The sequence below is a fragment of the Podarcis bocagei genome (assembly GCF_964188305.1).
Source record: "Podarcis bocagei genome assembly, chromosome: 5".
Taxonomy (NCBI): domain Eukaryota; kingdom Metazoa; phylum Chordata; class Lepidosauria; order Squamata; family Lacertidae; genus Podarcis; species Podarcis bocagei.
In genome coordinates, this window is record NC_138129.1 from 55,261,318 (window position 1) to 55,282,020 (window position 20,703).

Consider the following 20,703-nt stretch of genomic DNA (forward strand, 5'->3'; position numbering starts at 1 on the left):
CAGTTTTGGGAGACCAGACTCATAACATTACAGCCACAATCGATGCTTCACCCATCATGGAAGGCATTCCCATCTGTCTTCAGAACCCAGTGATAGTAATGAATGGCAGGGATAAGGTTTTGATTTTCCCAAACCAAAAGTGATGGTCTGTCTATGCACATAAGCACCTTTCCAATCAACTTTGTATAGAAATGTTAAGGTGTACAGATATGATCCTAGATGAGTTTCAGTTACTCTGTATAACGTATCCTCACTGTTCAGCCATTGGCACTAGAATAACTTTTTTAAAAATAAAAATATTATAATTAGGTTTAGCAAAGACCTTTCCACTGGAATTGTGTTGTGCATTGTTAGGGAGAAAAGTTAGTGCAAAAAGTCAGATTTGAAAGTTTTATTCAGTGATACAATATTCTTTGTGAAAGGCCTTTTAAAAAGTGAACTTGAGGTCTTTATTGATCTTTATATCTGTTGTGTGTGTGTGTGTGTGTGTGTGTGTGTGTATTATAAAAGCTATCAATGTGCTGTTTAACTAGTTCTCTTAAGTACTATTTTTTAGGTGTAGAGAGATACTGACTGAAAAAGAAAAATGGCCAGGAGACAAATACACATGGTTACTGAAAGGACCTGTCTGTGGTTCTTGGTTTTGTAGAACAGATAGCTGAATTCTAAAATTAACAGGCTGGAAGCTGATCAGTTGAAGGACATAGGAAGCTGCTTCCGTGCAAGTCAGACCATTGGCCTTTTTAGTTCCGTATTATCAGCCTTAGTGGATGGTGGGGTGGGGTGGGGGTGGTACTTACTTGACCTGTGGTTGCTCACCTTGCTGCTCCACACCACAACAGAGGTGGTGGCAAAGTCAGTATGGTATAAATGCACTGCCTGATTGGTTCTGCCGGTACATTTGCAGGTGAGTGGCAGTGCCCCACACCACTCTCTGCTACTGATTGTCAACACTGACTGGCATTGGTTCTCCAGGATTTCAGACAGAGGTCTTTCCCAGTCTTAGCTGGAGATGCCATGGATGAAGCCTGGGACCATATGCATGCAAAGCTCTACCACTGAGCTACAGCCCTTCCCTAACAAGATACTTTGACCCTGTCTACAGCTAGATCCTGACCTTATTCTGCGTAACTAAGCAGTTGGATTTTATATTTTTCAAAAATGCTGGGTTAACTACTGTATGTTTCTTCTTCCCAAACCTCCATAGCACCCAGCAGAGCCTTAGATGAATGACTGCTACCTTTTTCCACATTAAGAGTGTGAATTAAAAAATTCAACATAGCACTAAGAGTGCCCCCTTAGCATAAGCATTTCTGCTTGCCTGGTGGAGCTATCTGCCTTTTCCTCCCGCTGCATGCTGCTCCAGGGGTTCTCCTGATGCCTTCGGTGCCAATTTGGGGGCTTGCAGTGAGGAGGGCAGAAGTCCTTGCATGGGCTTCTGCTGGCAGGGCCAGTAGGTTGAATCCAGCCCCATGGCTCCAACATCAGCCAATGTTTTGCACCCACCCACCCTTTTGTTTATCATCTAGCCTAACTTTGCATGCTACTTTGTGACATTTTGGTTGGCCTAGTAGATGTATTGCCCTAATGTGTGTTTTGGAATAAATCCCTCCAGTTAACATGTGCATCAGCTGCAGGCAACTGACTCATAAGACTGGATCTCACAGTCCATGTTTTCCCTAGGAGTATCCACATGGTCCATGTAATTGACACAGGTTGAGCTTGAGGGACCTTGCCAGGTTTCTTTAGCCATGGATTGTGTTCTTGCATTGCCTGGAAGCAAGTATTCAGTCCCTTCACTTTCGGTTTGAGCTTTACATCAAATCCTTTCATAGTGCTTAGCTCTGGAGTATATGAATTGCCCCTGTGGTCATTTGCTGCAGGTAAACCAGATTGTGGATATTAGTAATGCATTTTGATTAATTTGTTTTCTACTTTTGAAGATCTCAGTCCTCCTCAAGTTTTTCATCTGAAGGCAGAAATAATTTGGCATGGGGATCATTTTTAATTACTTTGCTAAATCTCTCTTTAACCCTTCACTCTGTTTATCAAAGATTTGCAATGTGAAAGTGATAAAGGAAAACAGTGGAAGATGGCACATTCACACATTTTAATTACTCTCCATTGTCCAAATTAGTATCAATGTTTACACGCAGGCACACTAAAATCTTGTAATGGCACAGTCAGTGTGTACAGTTCAGCAGGCAGAAAATGTCTCTTCATCCAAAAAATTCTAATGTGTTCATGTCTCTCATTTCATTTGAAAAACTCATCTAGAAATTGGATACTGTCCTACTGGAAGTGCTTTAACCAGGACAAAGTTGCAACCATCACCTGATATTAATAAGATGGGGCAATTTCAAAGAACTAGAGGGGAACATGGCATTGGGGGCTCAGAACAGCTTTCAGTTAAACCATACCTGGATCAGCTGGTTTTTGTATTATTATTATTATAATTATTATTATTATAGAATTGATTCTATCTACTATCTAAGTATAAATGTAAAAGAAAAGGGAAGGGAGGTGCTTCACAATTCTGCATAAGGCAACACTGACGTTAACACACAAGTGAAGGAACATTTTCAACATCATATAAACTATGTACAGTATGAAGCTCCCCAGTCCCGCAAAGAAACAAAGCAATCACATTTATCGTAGCGCCATCTAAAGCATCTCTCTGAATATTACATAGTTTGACTCACAGTTCTGAAGACAAGTTCACATTTTTAAGACATCTTTCCTTCCTCTGGGTTGTTAGGATTATTTTTACAATGGGCCATGGAAACAGGCAGTAGCAACGTTTGACGTGGAAACCAGAGCTATAGGAGACTTGGGTCAACATTTTCCCCAGGACTGGTGGGAGCAACATGACGTGGGACAGAGCCAAGAGCTGTGCCGTGTGTTAAAGACAAACCCATTCAGTGGCAAAGGCATGGCGCGCTTCCTTAGGGTCATCTGTTGGTTGGGTTCTTGCCATTTCCCACCCCCCTGCCTGGCTCTCAGTTTGGTAAAGTATCCAGGCCCAGAGAGGCAGCGTGTTGCTTTGCTCGCAGCCGAAGGTTCTCAATACTCGTCGTTTTACTGTTCAGGCTTGGAAGAGAGGACGAAGCCTGCAGGATAGGAGAGGACCACACCTGTTGGGCGTGGGAGAGCGACTGGTAATAAGACTGGCAGTGCAGGGAGCTTAGGGGTGCCATGTTGACATTCATGCCCAAATAAGGCATGGTGGAAGGGCTCCCCATTTCGAAGGAGGAGTAATGGACCAAGTTGTTTGTGGCTGCCATGTGCTGGCGGAACTGCTCTTGCAGGCGGAAGAGGCTGAGGGGCGAGGAGGAATAGGAGTGTGTCTGAGACATGCTGCTACTGGAAGATGGCGTGGCCGTGGCATTGATGGGGGAATCTGCATTGTTAAGCACAGCAGAAGAAAGTCAGTCAAAATTATCAGCAGCACAGAGTACAAACCTGAAAAGAATGGTTTCTCTTGATGTTCAAAAGGTGTTATATCCAGCTTGCTGCAACACAGGGCAACTTTGGAAGATACAGAACGGTGTGTGTGTGTGTGTGTGTGTGAGTGAGTGAGTGAGAGAGAGAGAGAGAGAGAGAGAGTGCAAGGAATGTGAGTGTTGGGAAAGAAGCACCAATCGCTTGCCTTGCCTTTCCCACCAAGAGTTGGAAAAGGACTCCTTTCCCCCATTTCCTACATATGCACATTTACACCCTGTTCAAATTGGGACATGAATGTCCAGGGACTGGCAAGCCAAGAGACTGGGATGAGAAGATCTGAAGACAAATTGTAGGAAAGGAACATTTTGTTTGATCTTGGTCCTGGGACAAAGACAGGGAGCCTGTGGCCCTCTACATGCTTTTGGACTACAACTCCCATCATCCTTGGTCATGCTGCCTGGAGATGATGAGGGTCCGAGTCCAACAACATCTGGAGGGCCACATGTTACCTGCCCTAGTATACGTGAAGGAGCGTCTTCACCCCCATCATTCTGCCTAGACACTGAGGTCCAGCTCCGAGGCCTTCTGGCAGTTCCCTCACTGTGAGAGTGAGGTTACAGGGAACCAGGCAGAGGGCCTTCTCAGTGGTGGCACCCGCCCTGTGGAATGCCCTCCCATCAAATATCAAGGAAATAAAAAACTATCTGACTTTTAGAAGACATTTGAAGGGAAGTTTATTCCATTTTTAATCTGTTGGCAGCCACCCAGAGTGGCTGGGGAAACCCAGCCAGATGGGCGGGGGTATTATTATTATTATTATTATTATTATTATTATTATTATTATTAATAATAATAATTACTAGACTTTCAGACTTTGGCTGGATCAACACAACCAGCAATTGGCTTATCACATGGCACCTGAGGGTAGCATTCCACCATGTAGCTAGGCTCCCTGCCATCACCACTCCCCTTCCTTAGATTACCATGTGGCAGCAGATAGATGGTAACACTAGGTTAATAATGCAGTCAACTTTGCACAGTGCATGCATTATGCAGTAAGCTTTTAAGTAGCAATTGTCTGATCTGCCTGGATTGAACATACTCGAGGATAAACGGCTTGTGTGATTTTTTTTTTTAACCCTACCTATTCACTGCAAGCAGAAGCTGCCTATGAATCCCTAATGAATTGTATTCACCATGGGGGTGAAGTCTGCAGCTGAGCATGGTGTATCATATCATATATGTAGAAAAGATGGCACTGTAGACATGTATGTATTTATAAATAAATATAGTGGTCTGTATACCACTAAATAAATAAAAAAGATCTTCTCAAGGTGATGTACATAAAATCAACATGCAGTCAAAATAGAGAAAAAAACGTAAAAAGCAAAGATCCAAAGAACACAACAATGTGTCACAGCAAGGTAAGCTTGTAGAAATAAATAAAGAAGTTTTAAGCTGGCACCTAAAGCTCAACACAGATTGTGCCTAATATGCAGAGGCAATAAACTCCACAGTCTGGGTGCTGGTATGCCAAGTGCCATTTTAGCAACACTTCTCTAGCATATTTCAATGTCGGGGCAGGAATGTATGGAGAAAGGCATTAGGTAGGGTGGTCCTAAGTTGTTTAGTGCTTTGTGCACTAAGAGCAACACCTTGAATTTGGCCAGGTGGCATATTGGCAGCCAATGTGATTGTAAAGCACTTTGGAGAAATAGTGCAAATGGTAAGCAGAAATATGCTTTGCCACAAAGTCCTTAATGTTATGTGTGAACTGGGTCAGTGTCATGATGACTACATCCAGCATCAGAGGCAATATGTTTCTAAACAGCAGTTGCTGGGGAACAGCAGTGAAAGTGGCCTGATGCACTCATGTCCTGCTTTGTGACTTCTCATTGGTATCTGGCTGGTTACTGGGGCAAGCAAGATCCTGACTAGATACGCCTTTGGTTTGACCCAATAGGGCTCTTCATATGTCCTTATGTTTAAAATGTAGAACTGTGATTCACATATTTGGGATCAACCAAATCTTAACTTAATTCTTAAACAATCTTCCCTACATGAGTTTCAGAAAATGTGTGGTGGAAAACATATGGAATAGTAACCATGTCAGGTCTTAGCCCAGGACTAGCTAACATGGGGCTCTGCAGGTTTGTTGGACTATAATTCCCATCATCCCTGGCCAACACCTGCAACAAATCTATGTTTTATTTTGTTTTTGTTTTAAAATTTTATTTTATGGTTTTGTACTGTTTTTATTTTGAATTACATATGGGGGCAGCATAATCTTTTCAACGCTTTGGTTCCTGTGCACAGCCTGCCTTTTGTGATGTGTATGTTTTCTTTGTACATTAAGTGACTGGAATGAAAGTGCTAGCTTGATCCTTTAAAAGAGAGGGAGTCAACGTGGTGCCCTTCAAATGCTGTGAAGTACAGCTCCTATTATCCATGATCTTTGACCCTACTGGCTGGGGACTGATGGGAGATGTAGTTCACAGAAGCTAGAGAGTACCACATTGGCTACCCTTGCCTTACTGAGATCATCTGGTGGACAAGAGAAAAGTCTTTGTTTCTGAACCCATCCTTAGGCTCTGCTCACATCAAAACTCTTCCCACAAAGGAGAATGTTGCTTTCCTTCCTCACCTGCTTTTGGGCTTGCTCTCTTGCTGCTCAGTGCCTTGTTTTCAGCTCCAGGGCTCTTTTCTGCTTTGTTCTCCTCCAGCGAGATCTTGAATTCTTCCTCTCTGTCTGTCTGGTCCTCAGCTGCCGACTCGCTGGCCGACTGCTCCGAGAGAGTCAGGTTGAGCTCTGCGTTGACTTCACTGGGCAGGCTCATGGATTTGTCTGCATCAGGAGTCGGAGTCTGTGTTTCTAGGACGGGAGTGTCTGCTTTGCCCTCACTGTGGTTGGCTTCAGAGTCCTTCTGCTTCTGCAGCTGCTCCTTTTGCAGACTGCGCTGCTTCTTTCGGAACTTGGCTCGCCTGTTTTTAAACCAAACCTTGGTTTGGAAGAGAAGGAGAGGGACCGGAAAATTGGTTTAAATTAGACCAGTGTAATCTAACAGTGTTATTTAGTCTGTATCCTCTCTCCATAGTATTTCCTGTTTTGTTCCCTACCTGACATTGCACTTGGTGGGCAATCTTTGTTCACCTGGGAGATCATATTTGCTATTCCAGGGACTGCCTTAGATAGCTTTGGTTTTTTTCTCCCTGTTTATAATTCTCAAACAGACCTTTTAATCCTTGACTGTGCTTTCTAATTCACAAGTATATTTGTTAATTGTATTTTCTAACTGTACTTTCCTATGGGGGAGTGTGCGTGTGTGTGTGTGTGTGTGTGTGCGCACACACACACACACACACACACACACACTATCTTTACTATCTTTTAATAAATCTTGGTTACTTGCTATGGTCTAACTTTGTTAAGCAGAGGCTCATGGAGCCATCTCTTCCTTCTTTTGAATCTCAGTGGGGTCTTTTAAGGTCTGGGAATCTACTGGCCCAGACTGGTTGGGCTTAAGTGTTGACAGTGCAATACTTTTCAGGGTTTAGATTCTGGTCATTAGACACAATCTTTCTTTTTTTTTAACGTATTATTTAAAAAAGATTTCTTGGTTTACAAAAGTATGTCTCTTTTTCAAGTTACATTTTCTACAGATCAGTTTCATTCGTTGAGACATTAGTGTTACATTAGGAAGAAAAGGGGGAAAGAGGTGGAGGGGGAGCCATTGTGAGTAGGGGTGTGTGTCAGGTGGCGATGTTTCTGTTCTACTTAATATATGTGTGGGGTTTTGTGTCCGCGTCACTTGTGCAGGTTCTCTTTAGTATTCGCTTGTGGGGGTTTTTGGTGGTGAGAGAGGTTGGGGTTGGCTAGGGTGTGGTTGGTTGGTTGTGATTGGCTGTGGTGAACTTTGTATTCATGTGTGAGTGGGGTGGGTGGGTGTTTTGGATCAGGTTAGCCATATCGATTCGTATGCTGTTGGTGAATTCTTCTTCTTGTCTTGTTGGGCTGTGTATGTGATAAAGGGGAGCCATACCGGGGTGAAGGCGTCTTCTTCCATTTGTCTACGTGTCAGTTTCAGTTTATTGGTTAGTTTTTCTAATACTTTTCTAATAGTTTCTCATACTATTTGCTACCATTGGTCCATGTGTCATTAGACACCATCTGAACCAACAAGAGCTGTTTCCTGGGGTTTGGGAGCCAGCCTTTGACATACGGTTCCTTAGAACAGCTTTTGCAAATCTGGTTTCCTCCAGATGCTTTGGAATACAATGTTCATCAGCCATGGGTGTAGCCGGGGGGGGGGAGCTGCCCCCCAAACCAATAAAAATCAATAAAAATACATAGCAAACTGAGGTTCTGCCCCCTAACAAAAATCCTGGCTACACCCATGCGGCATCAGTCCCAGCCAGCACAGTTGTTCTAGCTGGGCCTGATGGGAGCTGTGGTCCAAACCATTTGAAAGGCACCAGATTAGTGGAGGCTTTCAAGAACAATGAAAGCTATCATCTGAAAGAATGCTACATTAGAAAGAGCCAACTCTTCATGGTTCAGAAATGGCCAACAATGAACCCTTGAACTGCTATGCTTTTTTAAATTTTATAGTTCACTAAAGTTTTCACCATTTTTGTTTTTACAAAGCAAAATAGGTTCACCTCCCGAGCACCCAGTGGGTTCACCACCACCAACCATCTGCCCACATTAACTGAGTAGGACACGTGACAATATAGTTTGGAAAATTGTCTGTTCTCCAAACATTTGGAGGTGCAGTTGGTGTGGCCACACAGGTGATGCCAGGATTGAGAAGTAAAGCTCCTTGGGTGGTTGTAAACACAGAGCCTGAATGCGCAGCCTCATGAAGAGGGTTGTGAAACCATGCCGTGGTAGCTGTGGATCTAAAAACTTTACAATGTCCCTTGAATGAATAGCTCTGCATATCACAAAAGCACACCGGGGAGAAAATATGCATGCACTACCCATTATATCTAAACAAGACATACCATTTTTATGTTGCAAAGGGAAGCAACATCTGGGCTGTGACTAAGGGTGAAGTCAGGTGAAATGCTTATATGTGTGGTAGAAATGGGTTTTGACACCCAGGCACACCGTTCCAAGGCACTTAAAATTTCACATCTACCTTCACCCAGGATGGTTAACATGAGATGGTTAACATTATGGGTACCTGAACTCTGGCTTCTGGCAAATTGGTACACATGGCCAACCTCTCCCTCATCACCACATCTGGATAGTGAGTCTTCTGGAAAGTTTTCTCCAGGGCTTCCAGCTGCTGGGCTGTGAAAGCTGTGCGGCTTCTCCTCTGTTTGCGGTGCTGGGATCCATAACGGGCCTCCAAAATGATGTCTTGAAACGTACAGCCGTTGGAGGACAAGAGAAGTGGCCAATTTAATTAGTGTAATTTGTGTGCATCATATAAAGAAAAGCATTTGGGCAGCTAACAAAGCAGCTTAAATCAGCCTTTCTCAACCTGTGGGTCCCCAGATGTTGTTGAACTACAACTCCCATCACCCCTAGCTAGCAAGGCCCGAGCTCAGGGATGATGGGAGTTGTAGTCCAACAACATCTGGCGACCCACAGGTTGAGAACCGCTGGCTTAAATAAGTGGGGAGGTTTCTAGTGTACAGCTTGAGGTAGCTTTATATTGGCCTCTCCATGTGGTTGGACCTCATGAGATGGTAGGTCCTGGGGGGACACAGGTTCCCCATCCCTGATCTACATAAATAGCAGCAAAACTCTGAATGTTCTCTAGATGCTATTTGTTTTTATTGTATTCAACTGAAGAAACTGAGGCCTAAAGAAGTGATATGACTGTCCTCCAGAGATGCTTCCATTGGCCAGTATTTCAACCTTCAGAACACTGCTGGACTCCAACTCCCATCAGCCCTAGCCAGTATGACCAATGGTGAAGGCCACTGGAAGCTGTAATCCAGTAGTGCTGACATCAGAACATGGATCAGGCCCATGGCCCATCTAGGTCAGCATCCTCTTCTCACAGGGACTGAACAGTTGTCTGTGGGAAACCAGCAAGCAGGATTTGAGCACAAAAGCACTCTCCCTCTGGTGGTTTCTGACTTTTTGAGCATCTGTAGAAGATAATCATCTCCTTCTGACCACGGAAGGCTTTTAATCCATTGGAGGGATCCCACTGGTGGAGATGGAGGAGAGGTGATGTATGTCAGTACCATCCTCCCTCATTCTTCCACATTCTTCCAGAGTGTGTCAGAGGTGACATGGGTCTGCAGGGGGAGGGAGAAGTTGCAAAAGTCACCTTCCCCATCTGCTATACACTGCTAAGTCCAAATGCAGTGTATTGGAATTTGAAAGGACAGGTTGCCTTACAGCCATATGTTATAGTCAGAGTAGCTTGATGCAATTTCTAAATTTGGTATAGCACCTTTATATATTTATTGGATTCTGTATGCAATTTTGTGGAAAATAAGTGCATGAAGCAAAATATTAAAATTCCAGTTTGTTTACTTTAACTTTTGCTCACTATTCTGGAGGCTTCACCTAAAGTCCAGGACATTTTGCACAACTGAGCTGCTATTGCATTTCCTTGGATCTGTGCTCATCTTCAGGGATTTTAAAAATTACCAACCCTTTGGTCTTCTCAAAATTCAGCTGTCATTTCAGCCGTGTCCCAGTAATAATCCTGTACACTATCCCAATGCAAAGACAAGATCCATAAGTTGTTCTTACCAGCCAGTCTCTCTGCCAGCGTCAGGGCATGCACAGACGGCCTGTAGTCTGGGGCATGCTGAGCTTGCTGTGCCGCCTGCTGGTGAAGATTATACATGGCACTCAGAGAATTCATGGCATGAAGAGAATAGCCATTCACTCCATAGTGCTGCATGGTGACATAAGACCTGTAGCAACAGAAAGAGAAGAAGGAGAAGGAGAAGGAGAAGGAGGAGGAGGAGGAGGAGGAGGAGGAGGAGGAGAAGGAGAAGGAGAAGGAGGAGGAGGAGGAGGAGGAGGAGGAGAAGGAGAAGGAGAAGGAGAAGGAGAAGGAGAAGGAGAAGGAGAAGGAGAAGGAGAAGGAGAAGGAGGAGACTGTTAGTGCGACTAATGCAAAGTCAACCTTTGATGTGAAACCATCAATCATGTAGATAGAAAATTAGATGTAGATGTAGATGTAGATTTCCACATGGAAATCCATCAGGTTCACTTTTCTCAAGTCCAAGGTATGTTCGCTTCAGCTTTAATCCCTGTTCAATCATACCTTGGACCAGTCGTGGTCTCATAGCCTAACCTAGCTCACAGGGTCATGGGGTGTAACAGAAGTGCATGTGGACCTACCAGTGTGTCCAAAGAGCCATCTTCCCTGAAACTGGCACTACTGCTTGCCTGGATGGGACTGAGGATGGGTGCCAGTGAGGATGGCTCCATGCAGGTACAGCAGTCAGAGTACCAGATTGACAGTGCACAGGTGCGGCCCCTACCTTGCTGCTGCCCCACCCAACCTCCTTCCAGGTTAGCTGCAAAGATGCTGGTGACCATAATATGGCTTTATCCAGGTGTACAGCTGGTTATCAAAAAAAGCTACTGATCTTGTGAAGTTTTATTTTTTTTACACCTGCATTCCCTTCCCCTCATTGTTGTGACATACGGCTTTGACAAATGTATGAACAGAAGTGGACTGAACTAATGTAAAGCTCTGGAAGTACATCAGGCTGCTGGGAGAGAAAGTTGCCTTTCCCTCAGTGTTTTCACCAGAAGCGAGAATGGCATATTTCATTTCTAACCAGTCATCTTTCAAACATAGGAAAATGGGTTGCCTCTAGCCTTAGAAATCTCATTATTCTTTGAATCCTGGCTCTCACAATTTTCTTCCCAACAATTTGGGCCTTTCCACATTGGGGGAAAAGGGGTAGTTCTCTGTTATTCAGGGTGGACCTCAACCATGGTCCTCCCGCAAGTCCCTTTTCAGTGATAATGGCACAATATCCCATTTGCACATAACGCAAGCATTCTGGTGAACTGTGCTGTGGTTTGCTCTTTTATTTTATTTTCTCCTATAGATGCTAAGTACCCAAATCTTATTCCCAGTATGGTATTTTGTAACATTGCCTGTTGACAAGTCTGTACTTCCTGTATCAGAAAGTGTGTGCATGTGCATGCCTGCAAAATGAATGAACAGATTTTGATAAAACTTTAATAACAAAGCTGGTTACACAAGCAGTCTAGGAGAGAGAGAGAATCTTAAATATTCCATGGAATACTGACTACCTCTGTTCAATAGCTACCAGCATAATTTACTGACGAAACAAAACATATATTCCAGCAACTCCAAATCAGTGTGCAGGCAGTGAAACAGTATGTAGAATTCCCATGGAAATCAGGCACATGCAAAAGAAGTTTTAGCACACAATAGTAATAAGTGGTTACATATGTAGTTTATCCAAACACCCATGGGAGAAGGACGAAGTACAAGCAAGTGAAGCTCTCAGTCATGTGTTGGCTCAGGAGACAAAATGCAGGGCCAGCCCCACTATTAGGCAGAATGAGACCGTTGCTACAGGTGGCATATGCTGAAGGGTGGGGAGACGGAAGAGCTTTGTGTGCTACTTGCCCTGTATCTTCCCTCAAGTGTAGTGCAGGATGCTATCCCTTTGCCAGTGCTGAAGTAAGTAAGATTCAAATGCCACCTTAGTCGGTTTTGATACATGGAATGAGGAAAGGCACCCTCTTGTCCTTTGCCTCAGGCAGAAAAATATTTTAGCCTAGCCTGGACAAGATGAACGCTTATCAAACATATGCCTCCACTGTGAGTGATAACAATGAAATTAAAACACAAGGCTCCATCAGGAGGATGTGAGCTCTCTAATAGTTTCCTAGCCACCAATTTTAAGCAAATATCAAATCAAGGGAATTCTGTTCTGGGTGCAATTCCAACTCAGAATGCCTAACACTGTAGTTTGTTTGTGAAAATATTTCCATCTAGCATTTCCAAACAAGTGGACGTATTTGGTACCCCTGCCCATTCGGGCCAGTCTTGCCAGACTCTAGGGTTGTGCGCTCATCTCACTCTATAGGCCGGGAGCCAGCGCTGTCTGCAGACACTTCCGGGTCACGTGGCCAGCGTGACAAGCTGCATCTGGCAAGCCAGCGCAGCACACAGAACGCCGTTTACCTTCCTGCTAGTAAGCGGTCCCTATTTATCTACTTGCACCCGGAGGTGCTTTCGAACTGCTAGGTTGGCAGGCGCTGGGACCGAACGACGGGAGCGCACCCCGCCGCGGGGATTCGAACCGCCGACCATGCGATCGGCAAGTCCTAGGCGCTGAGGTTTTACCCACAGCGCCACCCGCGTCCCTCCAGTGGACGTATTAGGTGGCTATAAATAACTTGGCTTCAAAGCATGTTGAAAACCACCTGATTCCTTATGCTCCATCTCAAGCTTAGCTAAAGGAATGCAGGCTCTGGTCTGGTCAGAGCCTCGATGGGAGACTGCCCATGAAACACACTCATGCAAGGCACCCTGAGTTGCATGATAGATGAAGTCTACTACGTAATTAAATAAAATGAATCATTTGGGCAGAGGCAGATTTAGGGCAGTGTGACCAGTACCGCCACACTGGGCGCCGAGCCTAGAGGGTGTCACAGGGTGTTGCAGCTATGATATAGAGAATTGAGCAGAACAGAAGGTGGTAGGTGGGGGGAGTGCTAGATTTTGGGCTCACACAGGGTGCAGCTGAAATTTGAAAGACCAAAGTCTGACCCTGACAAGGGTGTGGCACAAATCCACATATGTTGATCAGAGATCACAAAATCTTACAGTAAGCATCTTTGGGAAATGATGGAAGAAACAATGGCATGAAACCCCAGCTGAATGTAAAAAGGCAAGATTAACAACAATAGCAAAACTCATGTATGGGACAGGGTTGTCAGCACAAAGTAAATACACCGAAAGCAAAGCTAATTGAACCCACACAAACTATTGAAGAACATACACTGTTTGGGTGTTCACACCCAGGAAAGGAGTGACCTGCCACTAGAAAGTTACAAGGGAAAAAAACATTTGGATTACTAGAAGACAGTGTGGATTTATTCATTTGAACTTGCCAAACCAAATCTGTATTTTTGTTGCTGGAACAGGAGGAATGCAGCTGATAGAACAAGACTTGAAATAGGTAGGTAAGCAATTTCGGAGTACAAAATTTGTTAGTTATGAAGAAATATTTATGAGTGGACCAGATTGCATAAGAAATTATATTTGAGTTTTTAAGGAGGGGACTGAATGAATGCTCATCTTTCCAGGATGATTTGAGTCTGGGAAACTTGGCTCTTGAAGGTCTGAACTAGAAATTCCATGAGATCGGCACAAAAAAACATACAAAAATCTATTCCTGACAAATAGGCTTTGATGGAAACATCATACTGTAAATCAAAAAATCTCTTCATACATCTACCCAATTCAGTTTTATAACTAGTGCAGTTCCTGCTTTTAATAGCACCTCTGTGGAGAAGAGTACTAAAATCTTCCTGTTATCTCTAACCTGAATTTAAGAATGAACAACTTCTTAGATCCATTCTTTGTAGGCTCGCAGAATCACAGTTAACTTCCCATTTGCCTCCCTGCATGCTCCAAATAGAATAAATTAAATATTTAAAAGACACTATGCAGCAATTTTCTTTTGTAAATGGTGGAGGCCATTTGTCAAGCTGCAGTAGTGTTTTGCAAGCTGTCGAATTGTGCTTACATTGGTTAAAATAATCTTTATATTTCATTAAGCAACCAAATAAGCTGATCTTCCCCACTGGCTGTATAGATGGCTTTAATTTTCAAAATCTGCAAATGCATCTTTTATGTCGTTCAGTGGCTGGAGGGCATTGGTAATGCTGCAGCCAATTGGAGAATAAACAGCAGAGTTTGATTAGGTGGTATATTATATAAATTAACACTGTGCAGTGAAAAGAGCATATCTTAAGTTGTCCTTACTACTATGGGGGATTGAACTTTCACCTCTCCTATTAATAATGGTTGCAGCTCCCATAATGCTCTTTGCAAGAGGGTGAGAATTAAAGGGAAGTTTGTGAAAGCAAAGTTAATAGGAAATGGAAGCATCTGCAATTGATGCAAGAGAGATTAGCCTCAATACTGTGATGTTAAACGACAGAAATAGGAGCTGAATCCAAAAATTCAAGAACAAAACTGTCCCTTTTTACTACTAAGACCTGTATACTTCACTAGGAGTTTGCACTATGAAAAGTCACTTCCTGCCAATATTTGACACCCTGATTTGCTGTCCTTGATCATGAATATCAGACTCTAAAAAGGAATCCAATTTTTGCAATAAAAATAAAACTCCTCTGAATTGTTAGTTGCTGTTGTTGCTTTTTTAGTGCGGACATTTAGGCTAATTTTCATATGCTCTTGACAAAATTTGTATGACAATCCTGGTGCAGCGTCATCTCTGATTCTGGAATACAGGTTCTTATGGACATTAACCAAGGAAAATGACTAAAATCAAGCAACTGAAATGACAGAATTGCTCCAATCACATCCTCCCAGCATTGGTAGGAAGCTAGTTGAACTGTAGCACCGAATGAATCAAGGAAAAGTTCTCAAGAGGATAAACCACAAACTCAACGTCATCAAAGCGCTTGATGAAAGCACTAATGGGGAAGTAGGGGGGGGAATCATTTCTATACCCATTCCTGGGTTTTTTATCCATTGCCCTATTGGAAATGGTTGTTATCCATCTTTTACTGTTGCTTGCAGCATTTTAAATAGAGAGTCATCAGGTTAATAAACATACCAATTTTACTTCCCCTCTCATATTACATCTTCTACTCCATTATAATTTCTGCAGCCTTCTTCTGAAGCATTTCCGCTTAGTATACTTTAGAGCATAAGCCTAGACAGCTTCCCACTCTGGCCTCAGGCTAATGCAGAACAGAACTGACTTCTTACTTCAGAAATTAATGTTGGATAATATTGAAAAGGACTGGGCGCAGGAGTGACCCCGATGAGATCCTTCGGTGGTTAGCATTGATCAGTCAATTACTCATTGCTCTTCACTCATTTTGTTATCCTTTCTGTAGTTTTCTCATCTGCCTTGCTCTGCTCGCCAGGTTTTATAACTTTGCTGATCTGAAACCTGAAGCCATGCTAAAGCCATTAGTTTGCATCCTAAGCTATGTTAGGTTAAGGAAGTTAATGGGAAGATTTCCTGTCCCCTCTTCCACCTGCAACCTTACAGAAAGCCCTTCCAGGAGGAGGGGGATGTCAAACGAAACCCTGCACCTGCTGTTTCTTTGTCTTTATCTTCCTTTGATGTGCAGCATCCTTTCTGGTGCTCCCATATTCTGTTCTAGGTGCAATTAAAACTGTGTACCATATTGCCTGAGTATTTCCTAAGTATGACTTGGGATCCAAAGAACTGTGAGTGGAAATATATTGGTGCTGCTCCATCAACTCTTGCACAAGCACTAGCAAAAGGCATCTTGTGGTGCAGCACGTGTGTTTTTTACAGAAGCACAGTGAAGAAGGAAGATACAGCCTTCCAGAAGATACAGGTTCCAGTCAGTCCTGAGTCACTGTTGTCAGTCCTGACGCCTGCTGTGACTCACTGTCAATAGTGGTACCTCCTAATGCTTCCACTGCAAATCCCAACAACCACAGCTGCATCCATCTTATTTTTTTCCAAAACGCAGTGCCCCAGAAACGCCATCACATTTTGTCATGAAGAACCATAGCAGTAAGAATTATTTTTTTACACACAATGCCACAGAATGATGGGACTTCTGGGGCATTGTATCATGAGCAAAACTATGATGGCAAATGCTGCTGTTTTTGCACCCTGCCAAGAGCTCCCCTCTATCCTAGAGCTGGTGCCAACTCCAGTCAGTGAAAATATGCATGTTCAAAGTATTGTACAAATAAAAGAGCTTCTCTGGATTTAGGGAGTATATTTTTCAAGCAGTGCTCTTTTGTGACATCCGAAAACAGTCCACAAGTGGAAAAGGCCTTCCTCTGGATGTGTGTTCTTGACATTGTTTGTATTCACTAGTAGTCCTTTCATGTTTTCTTCTGTATAAGTCTCCAGTATGATATTCAGATCGTTGAAACCACAATCTTTGACACATGCACCCAAAAGCCCAGTTGAGTACACATGACCCACATATCAAACTTCTTCCAGTTCAGACACGCAACACTCCCAATCTAACCTTTCTACAAATGCCTGCATGCCACACCATCCTCCCGTCTCATGTGTGTGCCATACCACTAATTCTGATAAATTCCTTTGTGATTCACATTGTACGCAGCTAGGTTGCTGCATCCCTGCATTTACCACCAGACTAGAGGTATGAATGAATTTTATTATTTCAGTCACAGACCAGTTCCAGCCCACATACAATATCAAGGAAGTCATAAAACATGATAGGGATACATTTGAATTTGCAATTAGGTATAACAGGGACAATACAGATATAGCTACAGTTAAAAATATATATAAATTAAAACTAGAGGTATTATTTAGGAAGTGGCCAACTTCCCCTCCTTTCTATTTTTGAGAGAGCACAAGTATTCCTCAATATGCTTATATAAAGCCAATTATTATGAAGTACAAATCCCAACCTTTCAGATAGAAGGCTCCTACAAACAGAGGACCATCCGTAGATGGCATGCTGAGGTTTCACTGCTCACTGGACCTCCATCTGGCTGAGTCACTGCAGCATAGTGGAATGGAGAGCAGGAGGGACATGGCAGCAATGAGGGTTGGCTCAGCTGGGGCACTTGCAGCACACTCCCCTCCCCTCTGTGCCCCTTCCCCTCTCTGTCTCAGCATGCTGCAGTGCCACAGATGAACAGAGGTCAAGTGTGCAGCTCTGCCCCAGCATGTCCTCCACTGCTGCCTCTAACAGCCCTTCATATAGACAACTGTTCTCCGTATGCTGGCCCTGTTATAACACATGATCCCACCATGGCCACTGTTCTCCATGCTACCTAACTGCTTCCAATCGTGTCTCAGCCTCCACCAACACATCTCTCGGACTCCTTCTGGAATTCCACAGGCTCCCCACCCATATCATAGGACAACAACAACAACAACAACAGCTCCTATTACCCTTGTGCCTTAGGATGATGAAAGTTCTGGAGATGGATACATAAGAGCAGAGGCTGTATAAGTAACATCCCCCCCCCCTTAGGGAGTGCAAATTCTGCAGGGAGCTTCCAACTCCTTTTGTCGTTTGACTAGAATGGGGTTTTTATGCCAAGTTTTCAAAACAGCAGTAGCAGTCAAAGTCCACTCACCTATGGATCGGATTTGGCCCATGAATTTCAGGTTGCTGACCACAGTGCAGGTACCTCTGGCAGCATCTCACCATGTTCTCTTCTTTGCATTTGCCTTTCTTGATTACATTGTCTAATTTGTCAGGGGGGTAGGTAGGCATGAATTCTACTTCACAGCAAAGCATGAATCCTAATCCCCAACATGAGCACTATATAAACACCTGTTTCCTCTTAATGTATTATTCCACCCACCTTTATGAGAAAAACATATTCCGTCCAGGGATGGCTGCAGTTCATAACAATGTAGTGACAGTCCCTTACATATCTAGGAGGGCTCTAAATAAATGATTTCTTCAAGATGTTTTCCCTCATTTCCTCCCTGTATTTCTTGAACCTTTCAGGTCCAAAGGCTCCAAAATTCCCATAAAAATAAATGAATTCTGAGCTCTAAATCAATGTTGTTGTTCCTGAGAGGACACTTGAAATCTATGGAAACATTCCCTTTTTATAATTGATGGGGATATAAACGAAATGCTGCAACTTTCTCTCAGATTCATCCAAAAAGCTTTTGACTCTCTATGTACAATAAATCAGGGTTCAAAAGATTTCCTTTAAAAGATCTAAATAAAGTTGAAATGAAAAAAACAAAGGCACCAGGATACTTAACCTGCAATGGGTTTAAACCTGTGTGTGTGTGTTACTGAACACTATATATCTCAGTAGATTTGAATTCTAAACTCTCCAACATAAATGAGCTTTAAAGGAGACTATCACCATAATCCATGTCTGCTCAGAAGGAAATCCCATTGATACCAATGAGGTCAAATCTCAGGAAACTGGTATAGGATTGTAACCATTGATAGAAAACTATGTACAGAATTTTGCTGACATTGTATTCTAATCTTTCGCTGGTATTTTATTCTAATGGCTTTAGTTATGTGGCCTTAATGTTGGAATTTTTCAGGAAAGGGTGTTTCATAAGGGTGTTTTTTAGCATTTCATAAGATTGTCATTTCAATTTGACAACTTCTAAGGCAACAAGGATTTATTGCTACTGTTCCTTTGCCGAAGCGTCATTTTTCAGTTCTAATGTATAGTCTGCCGTAAGAACATTTCTGCTTGGGCCAGTGCAAATGCTTACAAAACGCTTCTGTTAAAAGTAGTGAACACCATTCTCTGGTTACACTGCCATATCATCAGCACATTGTCAGTGTTTTAATTTCTTAAATGAGAAGGGGGGGGGGGTTGCTCAAACCTGCTTCCTAGTGATGCCCTCTACCCTGGAGGTGGTTCTCCTTAAATCTGACTTGTGGAGCTGCATACAGTTGATCACTGAATGAAACACACTGCATTTGAAAACCATCACGAAACATCAGATTGTTAACAGTGACTGAACATTTCAACGATACTATCATAGTGTTTCGTTATCTGATCTAACTTCCAGTCCTTTTTAAAAATTATTTTTCAAGGCTTTTAAACTCATTATTTTAAAACCGAATGGGGTAGTAGAAATAGAAAAAGTATCTCTATTTTCAACTAGGGATGGACAGATCAGTCTATTTCCATTCCATCTCCTTTTGTTATGTTCATTCATAAGTCCACTCCATCCTGCTTTCACATTAATCTGCATAAAAATCCACATTCAATATATATTTAAATATACATCTTTGATCATGCTTCCTCGCAAGATATGCACGTGTGTGTGTGTGTATGTCTCAAAAGTGCTCATTTTAAATGCACTTTGATACCTTTTTCTGAGCCAAGAACTGCATCACAAAATTTGGACAAGTGCAAATTCTGAATGGTATCTGTGTTCTGATCCACACATTATTTTGGGGGATGCAGATCATGTCAGTACTGTGAAGAGTTCTCTAGCCAACCCATGTCAAGCAACGGGTTCTTGTCTGAAGCCCTGTTGAGTGTCGGCACAAATTATCCCACAGGGAGCTACCATTCATGCATATAAAAAGTGCTGTAAGTGATTGCATGTCTGAATTTAGCATGCTACACCAGCAGCCCCCATGCCAGGAGCACAATAGTTCAGTCACACATAATGGATAATGGTGTATACTTGTGCTGAGCCTATAACCTCCTTGTGGGTTATTATGCAAACAGGTCTGGATGGGCAGTTCAGCACCAGATTTGAACAACAGGGGAATGCAAATATTTATTTATTTTTAAAATGAAATAAAGGGGAAAGCATTTCAGAGATAGCAGGAATACTTGTGTGATGTTGTGCTGCTCATAGAATTTTTTGTGTTAAATTAGCTTTCCAGTATGCACATATGCGATTCAATTTAATTGTTCTGTCAATTTAAATTTTTTCTCATTTTTTTCCAGTATTACATTCGGTTCAGCATATTACTGTATCAGTCTGTGAATTGATGCTTGTTTGTTTTGAAAGTCCTCACAAAATTTCATCAGAATTTAGTGTGCATTTTTCATTTTGCTTTTTTGCATGTAATTTTCTCTAATGTGTGCAATTTGTACACTTTTTTTTAAAAAATCTGAGAACTGTGTCATAAAATTCAGAGAAGTGTAGCTTTTGAAAGGTAGGTTTGTGACAATTCCCATAATGTTTCTGGAAGTCCAAATTAGCAAACTGATTTTTTCCTCATTTCTAACATGCACACACAAAAAATAAGTTTATGTTTTATAAATTTAAAATGTGAGCAGATATATCAAATTGAAAACATATATTCAGAAAAAAGACACAGACATTGGAGAAACGAGTTGCCCCTTTATTTCTCACAATTATGTGACATCACATATGATAGTGAATGAAGCTGCAATCTTATACACATTAACCTAGACAAATGCCAATTTCCAATGCACTTTTAAAGAAGACTCACGAAACTTCAACTGTGGTGAAAACAGGATGAAATATACCAACAGAGAGGATCTGTAAACAACTAAATAAATTAATAATAGCCAAATCAAAATATAGTACAGTGGTACCTCGGTTTACAGACACTTCAGGTTACAGACGCTTCAG

General features: G+C 42.5%; 1 protein-coding gene across 1 annotated transcript in view; it reads right to left on the minus strand.

Moving 5' to 3' along the window:
- Positions 1 to 426: 426 nt before the first annotated feature.
- The window catches only part of DMBX1 (diencephalon/mesencephalon homeobox 1), a 37,414-nt gene continuing 17,137 nt past the window's right edge, over positions 427 to 20,703 (minus strand). Inside the window, exons 2-5 of the mRNA XM_081193237.1 lie at positions 10,166 to 10,332; positions 8,631 to 8,809; positions 6,089 to 6,443; positions 427 to 3,400 (exon numbers count right to left, since the gene is read on the minus strand). Coding sequence (XP_081049363.1) covers positions 3,000 to 3,400; positions 6,089 to 6,443; positions 8,631 to 8,809; positions 10,166 to 10,319 — 1,089 coding nt within the window. The 5' untranslated portion in view covers positions 10,320 to 10,332 and the 3' untranslated portion in view covers positions 427 to 2,999. The remainder of the gene's footprint in view (positions 3,401 to 6,088; positions 6,444 to 8,630; positions 8,810 to 10,165; positions 10,333 to 20,703) is intronic.